General features: G+C 40.2%; 1 protein-coding gene across 2 annotated transcripts in view; it reads right to left on the bottom strand.

Moving 5' to 3' along the window:
- Positions 1–384: 384 nt before the first annotated feature.
- LOC117575555 (myb-like protein D) overlaps positions 385–9,716 on the bottom strand; it is a 28,733-nt gene continuing 19,401 nt past the window's right edge. For both annotated transcript variants that reach the window (XM_052004991.1, XM_034259819.2), the window contains exons 3-5: positions 1,400–2,415; positions 1,222–1,341; positions 385–1,156 (exon numbers count right to left, since the gene is read on the bottom strand). In XM_052004991.1, the coding sequence (XP_051860951.1) occupies positions 919–1,156; positions 1,222–1,341; positions 1,400–2,415 (1,374 nt within the window). In that variant the 3' untranslated portion in view covers positions 385–918. The remainder of the gene's footprint in view (positions 1,157–1,221; positions 1,342–1,399; positions 2,416–9,716) is intronic.

The following is a 9,716-nucleotide window of genomic DNA, read 5'->3' as shown; positions in this document are numbered from 1 at the left end:
TAAACGTGATTTTTTGTATACATAAATTCGTCGATAACTCGAATATCCTTTGAAGGATCCGGTTGAAACTAGTGTCAATCAACGGCTTTTGGAAAGGACTATCAACATGCCAAAGGACATCCAAATCGTCCTTGTAGTTTCTGAGATATCAAGGACTTCTTTGTTTTCTGTTCAATTTTTGGCATTCTGAGTGCCCCTTAAAGTATGCCATGATTTTTGAGAATTGCAGTTTCTAGCAATTCCAAGGTGGCTGTAAGAGTATGCAATGCTTTTTTACTGACAAACTGCGCTGCTTTAATGACGCAGCCCAAAAGTTTGCAGAAGTTTATAAGTTGTAATGCTGCAAAATGTTGAACCAGCTTTTTCAAATTAGTTTTCTTGATTTTAACGGTATACATTAATATATTTTATTAAATCGTTTTTCGCATAGTATTGATATATATATATATCGCATATCGTGTAGTAGATACATATTATGGTATTACATATACATACAGATAGAGACGTACTGCTATACATTGTGGCTTATATATGTTAAGGTACTCATCATGCACGTCACGTCGTAGGGGTATTTTTTGTTGTTTTTGATTTAATCAATTTCGTTTTTAAATAAATTATATAGTCGGAAACAACACGAAGAATTATGTACAATAGATCAAATCGGGGCTTGCGTATAACATAAGCAATGCATAAATTAGAGGACATCAATTAAGTACATGGACCTTTTAAAAGTAAATCGCGACCACAACAAAGAAAAAAAAATACTAAAAAAAAACCATCAATTTCGGGGCGGGGCGGGGGGCGAGGGAATTGCATCGTGTGTAAGGGAGGCGAGTTGTGGTTTTCTTTTCGTGCTTGGGACAACATTACAATAATAATAATTTGGTGTGCTTTTCGGTCGGAGCGCCGCAGGTGCATTTAGATGGCCGCCTCAATGCCCTCGGCATTCTTCTTGATGAGGCTCTCCCACTGTGCGATCAGGCGATGCGACGATGGCGCCTCCTCCGGCGTCAGGTCACACAACTCCGCCAGCGACATGGCCGGACGCAAGCCAGAGCTAGATCCGTTTGTGGTCAGAGCATTGCCGTTGCCATTGGCGGCAACGTTGAGGCTGCGATTACCGGACGTCTTGTGGCCCAGGAGCTCCACATCGTTGCTGCGGTAGAAGAAGTTGAGTTAGGAGTTAGGAAAATAGTCTTTTAAATGCTGCTATCAACTTACCTCTCTCTGTCCAGCTCCACTGTGGACTGTGCATTGCGCAATTTACCGGGACCATAACAATGTTCCACCTCCGAATCGTCGTCATCATCCGCATCGGCTTCGTCGTCTGTGCTCAACTGACTGCAAGGGAGAAGATAATCAGGTAAAGGAATTTCACACACAATAAGAAGAGTCTTACAGCTTGTCGAGCATGTGCTGGCGGTTGAGCTTGCGCAGACGCTTCAGTTCGGTCTCGCGGGATTTGAGGTCCTGCAGCTCGCGCTGAATCTTTTGCTCGACGGGGACATAGCCGCGTCTCAGCGGACGTCCCTCGGAGTCCCGCTCGATGGCGCCCTGCGACAGCGTATTGTTGTTGTTGTTGATGTTGATAGTGTTGTTGTTGCTGTTGCCGTTCAGCAGCGGCGAGCCAGGATTTCCCGAATCGAGGAAAGCCATCGCATTACGTGCATTCAGCTTGAGAGTTTGATTGTTGTTGTTGCTGCTATTGCTGTTGTTTCCGTTTCCGTTCTGGGGCGAGAGAATAAGCGGTGTAGAGGCAGGGGGCGTGACAGAACCCAACTGCAGTTTGCCATGGGAGGCAATGAAACGCTGCATGACTCCCTTCGTGGCCGAGTTGAAGGCAAACTGACGCTTCTGCTGTTGCTGTCCATGCAACTGCGGCGTCGAAATCGTTCGCGTCATCAGCTTCTGCTGCGGCGGCTCTGGCGTCAAATTGTAGCAATTGGGTCCAATGTAACGCTGCTCCTGTCTGCCCACAATCGTCAGCTTCAGCGGCTGCTTTCCACCCGCTCCGCCATTCGCGGTCGCCGTCTTCTGCGAGGAAGCCGAGATGCCAGAATCATCGGAGTGATGCTCATCGAGGGATTCCTCCTTGTGGCTGTTGCTGTTCACACTCGATGCCAGCGAGGGCGTGTTCGAGGGCGATTGCTCCTCGATGGGCACCAGCAACGTTGCAGCCGCTGGCTGCGCAGTCACCAGGACTCCCTGATCCCGATCCCGATCCTGATCGTGCTCCGACTCAAGCAGTTCCTCTTGCTGGCCAACAGGCTCAGCATCGACATTGCCATTCAGCTTGTAGTTGGCCTCGATGACCGGCGGCGTCCCATTGGAGCTGGCCACCAGCTGGCGGTATTCCTCCTCGCGTCGCACCACCTCCTTGATCTCCTCCTGTATGCGTGTCAACGGATCGATTTTCTGCAAAGCACACACAAAAACGAGAGGGGGAGAGTTAGTTATGTTACTAAGTTTGTTTGATCGGGCAACTTGAGACAACTTGCGGAACAATGTGCAGGAAGTGATCCGATTACAAATCGATGCGACGGTAATCGAAACTGACAACAACAACAAAAAAACAAGAAGGAAAGCTAGAGTTGAGTCTGCTCGACTGTGAGATACCCTTAGCCATGAACAAAAGCATAAGATTTCGGTATTATTCTTGAAATATATCGAAAATATACCACAAAAATACTCAAATATACCTATACCTATACCTTCCGTATATATATGGTATATTGATGTAGTACTTTATTCAAAATAAAGTATTATTCGTGAAATATACCGAATTGATATACCACAAAAATACTAACTATAATATAAAATCAATATTTTACGAATTGATTTAGTGATACACACAAACTATAGCAAAACGGTGCGGTATTATTTTTAAAATATACCAAAATTACACTAGAAAATTACTAAGATATACCTGGCCTCCGTATATAGATATGTATATGGTATATTGATAATGTACTTTATTCAAAATAAAGCACAATAGTGTGATATCATTCGTGAAATATACCAAATTAATATACCACACACATACTAAAATATACCGAAAGCAATATATGACGTTTGATTTAATTCTACATATAAACTTTAACATACCAGTGCGATATTATTCTCAAAATATACCGAAAATATACTGGAATTACTAAAATATACCAAATGTTATGATAAATTGATATATTATTTCGTACAAAATATATAAATATATATAGAAAAATATGCCAAAGTCTATATTTGGTATATCGACATTGTACAACATTAAAAACATACCATAAAGTAATAAACATATTAGATTGTCAACCAAACCAACTAAAATCCAATTGCAGCAGGCATTTTTTTTTCCTACAAAAGTATTTCTTGAATTACTTCTACGGATATCTTTTGTGTGATATCAACGCAGTTCTATAAATACTGTAGCTATTATAGTATTCTCTACTGTTGACACTGATCAAGTATAAATATACTTTCTGGGATCAGAAGTGACTCCTTCTGCTTTTCAGCGGGCACAAAGTTATAATACCTTTCTACTCTTCTATTATAAGGGTTTGAAAAGGTTAACTGAGCAACAGCTGCTACAAAAAATATATGGACTAAGCTCCTTTTTACTTAGCTTCTTATTTCTGTGAGTAACGTCAACTCCTTCAAAAATTTCATTCAATTTCTTGCACTTTTTAGTTATTTCAAAAAGTTAGATTGATAGATTTATATGAACACTAACGTATTTGAAAAGCACTGGCTGCAAAGGTGTTCGGCTTGATTCTTACACTTATAATCTCTGTTCCTATGAGAAGAATTCTCAAAACTTGCAGTCAACATTCAAATAAAGTCTCATACTTTGTATTGACGATTGGTTTAATTTTCATTTACTATCCCTGTGTTGTTCAAAAAAATAGATTCAAATGAAGTTTGCTTTAGAATTTCTACATTTCATCGCTGCATAAGCTGTAATAAAGTGCAGCAGTAAGTACTACAATTAATATTGCTTTGCATAACAAATCGCAGGCAATTACCCAACAACACTCTGCGATGACGATGACGATGAACGCGTGTCTCTTTGTCGAGCACGCTCTCTCGTCTATTCTCGGTTTTGAGGTAATTGCACAACAATCAGTTGCAGTTGCAGTTCAGGGCAGGTTTCACTGTAATTAAAGACAACTGAACTATGTCTGTCTTTGTGTTGCAAGCAACATGCGATGCTGGTGGCATTGTCAACAGCAACCCGCAGTGTGTGGCAAATTCTTCGAGAGAGTTTAATGCAACTCGAAGCGAACCCTCACTTAAGCGGATTTAAAATGCGTGTGCGATCACCGAAAAAAAAACGAAAACAGAATTAAAATGTTGCGTGACATTAGGAGCACAAAACATAAACATAATAAATTAAAAAATGCAAAGGGCAGCAAACAAAAGCGAGAAGAGAGACAGAAACAGAAACAAAAGGGGAGAAGCTGGGGCATTCATTGTTTTGTTGTTTGTTGTTGATGTGCGAGCTCGTAAAAATGCTAAACACATTTTTCGACGAAAAAAAAAAACAATCGAGAGTAAAAGTAAAGCTAACAACTGTTGCGGGTTGCATAAAATTGATCCACACTCTCAAAGGCGTGACAAAGGCGACCTCAAAGTTATGACATCGCATGAATAAATGGGGGAAAAATCATAACATAAATGAAAACGAAAATGAAAATGGGAAGCGTTTGGCATATGCGGTTGACTGAGCTGTAATTCAATCTGTCGTCGTATCTCACTCTTTAGATACGTGTATGTAGGAGTGTATGGAGAAGGGAAAGGGGAAGGGAGAGTGACGCAAGGCCAATAAACGCATGCGCGAGGGCAATAATTTCAATACGAGCTTTAAAACACAACTCACAATTCAATTACTTCTTTTTACTGCAAACATTAAGTTGGTTTAAGTGCATTTATAAAATCTTTCAATTCAACAAAATAAAACATTCCACATCAATAATTAATAAGATTAAAGCTTGAACCTATTAACTTTGTATTTGCATGTCAAGTTAATAGCTTATTTTCACTTAACAGCCACTCTTTACATATTTATTGCGCTTTGCGGCATATTGATCTCGCTTAACGGCCACACATTCCATGAAAAATCTAATGTAAAAGCATTGTAAACACTGTAAAGTTATCCTACTTAGTTTGATGTTTGATTGACCTCAAATTGAGGCCGTTAAGTGAGATATAAAAAATGTTCTAATCGTTTAAGTGCACATCAACATAATTGTACAACATTTTCATCTAATACTTGTGCAATAATTAAGAAAATATGCACTTAGGCCAATTAACTTTGTATCTGCACTAAGCTTTCTACTAAGCTTATAGCGTATAATATATAATTTCACTTAACTGCCACTCAATACTTTTTTACACAGTAAGCAATATCATTTGCACTTTGTTGGCTCCTCTTTACAACACTGCAAATTGTACAATTTGACTGCATTCAAGGCTGTTAAATGAGGTGTTTTATATAGTCTAATTCTATTCTAATATTTTAAACTAATTCTTCTTTACATTTTATTACCTATGGACAACACTATTAACTTATTCATTCCCACTTTCCTGCGTCGCTTTGCAACACTGCAGATTTTACAATTCGTCTGCAATTGAGGCTGCTTAGTGAAGTGCTTTATATATTATATTTCTATTTTATTCTATTCTATTTAAATATTTTCAACTTTGCATTTTATTACCCCGCGACAAGACAATTATCACAATAATTCCCACTTTCTTTGCGACGCTTTACAACACAGCTAAGTGAGATGTTTTATATATTCTATTGCACACAAGTTGACTATAAAATATTTTCAACTACCAACACAATTACCATACTAATTCACACTTTCTTTGCGTCGCTTTACAACACTACAAACTGTACATTAGCCAGTTGTACAGCGATTTCATTAGTGGCAACTCAACCACCATAAAGCGACACTTTAAGCCAGCGTTATCAAGCTAAATGGCATATCAATTGACAATTATTAGCCAAGCAGACACCAGACAAGACGTGACAGCTTGCCACACAGTGTGGCAAAGTGTTGCAAGATGCTTTCACATTAAACCAGTTGCTTTAAGCTCGTGTCATTTGGTTTGCCCAGAAGGGGGAAGCGTGCAGAACCAGGGGAGAGGGGCAGCTAAAAGAAAGGCAGCCAGTTGGACAAATGACAAGTCAATTGGCCACGATTCGAGGAATCCAAGAGGTCTTTATGAAGAATTTGCTGGCTGCATTTAGCGATGATTGAATGCAATTTGTGGTCTAAATGTTTCCCTCACTCAACAAAAGAATGAAAACACAGCGCAGGAGAGAAGGAGCGGAAGAGAGACAGAAAGAGAGAGAGAGAGATAGATAGAGAGAAGCAAGTAGTGCAATAATAGCGGAAAGTCGGTAAGAATTTTGTTAGCTGGCAACATTTTGCGGGTCAGCGCTCAGTCTTTAAGGTCTTTGGGGGTCTTTACTTGGCGCTCTCTTTGGGGTCTTGGGTCTTTGGTCTCGTGTCTAGGGTCTTCCATGTGGGTGCGTCAACTGTTGACTGTCGCTTCCGCATGGCAATTGTTGTTGTTGTGGCATTAGAAAGCGGAGGCAAATGCCGTTGTCGTTGTCGTTGCTGCTGTTGCAGGCAGTTAGAGCCGCTAAGTAGTCAGAAGAAGACAGAGAAAGAGATGGAGACGGAGAAGGAGACGTAGACGGAGACAAATGCAATTTGCTTACATTTTGTCTCGATGTCGAAGCTCATCAATTCGCTGCAAATATTTTCCCCTCAATTTTGTGCGTTAAACGAAACATCAAGGAAAACAAAAACCGCCAAACTGTCGTTTTCACTGGCAACAACGAAAAACCAGATGCCAAAAAACACAAGAAACACAAAAAACAAACGGAAGTTTTGTGTGGCCAGCAACATGCAAAATACACATGGGCAGCACTGGCAGGAATAACAGCTGTCAAGTGGACAGCCAGCAGATGGCGCTGCTTTAGCTTCAGCTTCCACTTCAACTGCACACAGCGTCAACTTCACCTTCACATAAGCTCACATAACGGCAATTGGGGAAGCGCATGTCGCAGAGTGAAGAGTGGAGACTGGAGAGTGTACGAGTCGCTGGCCTAAACTCAACTTATTTGCATTTACTCGGGGTCAACAGCAGTAACAACAACAACAACAACCTAAACAACAGCTAAGCGCCAGCGCACATGCAAAAGATCGGACAAGAGCAGCAGACGCCAAATACACGATATGCAAAGCACAAAGCAAATTAGCAGAAACAGCAGCAGCAGCAGCAGCTACAGAAGTAACGACAACAACAACAACGAGAACAACATGAACGAACAAGAGCAAGAAGAATTATACAACTACAAAAACAACACAGAACGTGACGTGAAACGTGACCGTGACTTGACTGCACGCTCACTCTCTTTTCTCTTCTCTCTGCTCTCTCTTGCTGACCGAAACACACACACACACACACATACATTGCGCTCTCACGCTCTAGCACTTTTACACTGGCGCTTGCTCCACTTCTAGTTCACAAAAACAAAACAAAATAAATGACAGCGCAGCTGGCGTTGACGTCGCCGTCGCCGTCGACTGCGCTGCTTTGGCTTGGGCTATCGTTTCCAGGCGAGTGATCAGCGCATTAGCATGATATGCTGTTGCTTGTTGTTGCTGCTGCTGCTTATGCGATGATGATGATGCTAATGATAATGATGCTGTACACGTATTTGGGGCAATTCATTTAGAGTTTTTTTTTTTTTTTGTGTTGTTTCGCAGTGACCGACCGACGAAGCTGCAATCGAAGCGTGCAATAAAAAAATGAAATACCAAATTGATATGCAAGCGGCGGGAGAGAGAGGGCAAAAGCAAAACAATAACAACAACAAAAGGTGGGCGTCTACTCAGATTTTGGCCCGCAAGGCATTTGGGTCAACAACAACAACGACTTCAACTTCAAGAGCCAAAGCCAATGATAATATTTAGTGTTAATGTTAATGCCGATGCTGTTACTGTTAATGTTGATGCTTTTGCTGTTATCGATGGCATGCCATAAAAACCACGACAGCCAAAGGGGCTACGTTCATTGCTGATTCTAACTTCTCGCTCCCACTTCAACACTTTTCTTCATCTCCTCTTTCCTCTACAATTCGCTTAACACTTCGTTCAGTTGTCAAAACTTCTTTTGCTGTCATTTCCAATTTGAAATTTCCAGCTTTTATCTGTTTGTAGCATGATAAGCCATTAAGCCAGCAGCAATAAATGTCAAATGACGTTAACCAACACTGCAATCAACTAATGGCATTCCCTCTAACTCTAGTTCTCTCTCTTTCTCTTGCTAGCAATTGCAATTTTAAGATAATTTAGAACCAAAGAACCATTTCTAAACATTGGACAAGAATCATCGAAAATTATGTAACTGTTAGTGAAATAACAAATGACGTTAACCAACACTGTATTCAACTAATGGCATTTCCATATCTCTCAACTTCTCTCTCTCTCTTTCACTTGCTAGCAATGGAGAAGCAGAGAAGCATTTCCAAACTTTGGACCAGAATCATCGCGAATTGTTTTGAAATAACAAATGATGTTAACCAACACTGTAAACAACTAATGGCATTTTCTCTTCATCTATCTCTCTTGCTAGTAATATAAATATTTAAACAATTTAGCAGAGAAGTATTTCTAAACTTTGGTCAAGAATCATCACAAATTATTTATCAGTTAGTGAAATCACACAAGACGTTAACCAATACTGGAATCAACTAATCCCTGTAACTCTATCTCTCTCCACTTTTCTCTTTCTCTCATGCGCTAGCAATGAAAATTTTAAGACAATTGAGTAGAGAAGTATTTCTAGGATTAGGACAAGAATCATCACAAAGTGTTTAACAGTTAGTGAAATAACAACTAAGGTTAACCAACACTCTCTCTCTCTCTTTCTCTCTCTCTGCAACTCTCCCTAGCAATGGAAATTTTTAGGCAATTTACCAGAGAAGCATTTCTAAATTTTGTTTAACAGTTAGCGGAATAACAGTCACAAATTCAAGAAATATTTTTCGCAATAATTATAAAAAGATTTCGTTCACAGCTTGCCCGATTATCTAACCTCAGCTGTCGTAACCCTAACTGTAATTCATTTGAATCCAATCCGCATTCGCATTTACAGAACTCACGATCTATTCAGCTTCTTTTGCAATTATCTCTCATAATCGAAGTTTATTAGCTATGCTTGCTATACGTTGCATTCTATCTGGAGCATTTGCAGCATTATTATAATGTTAGCATTGCTTTATCGATTATCCTCAACTCTCTCTCTTTTCATGCTTAGAAATCGACACCTTCCCAGACACAGATCTCAGATCTCAGTTGTCGGTTCATGCAATCGACCCAGTTGAAAATCGTGATCTATTCTCAGTCGATGATCGTCAGCAGTCTTCAATTTGCAATCTGCAATTTGGAAATCTGAGGCGGATGCACTTGAAGCATGTGTCAATTATGACGCCATATTATGAATTTGTGTGTGTGTGTGTGTGTGTGTGGGGGTGTATTACAATTACCGTTATACCGTTACCAATTGCTGTTATTAAGTTATATTTGCTATGGGTTAGGTCTCGCTTTTTTTTTGTTTTTGGCCCCAAACGAAACACTAACTTGAAAATCTCTTGGCCAAAATCTTTGAGCACAAAGTCACGTCTCAAGTGGGGCGAACCATTA

The sequence above is a fragment of the Drosophila albomicans genome, chromosome X (assembly GCF_009650485.2).
Source record: "Drosophila albomicans strain 15112-1751.03 chromosome X, ASM965048v2, whole genome shotgun sequence".
In the NCBI taxonomy this organism is placed as follows: domain Eukaryota; kingdom Metazoa; phylum Arthropoda; class Insecta; order Diptera; family Drosophilidae; genus Drosophila; species Drosophila albomicans.
This window is presented reverse-complemented; position numbering and strand designations above follow the sequence as displayed.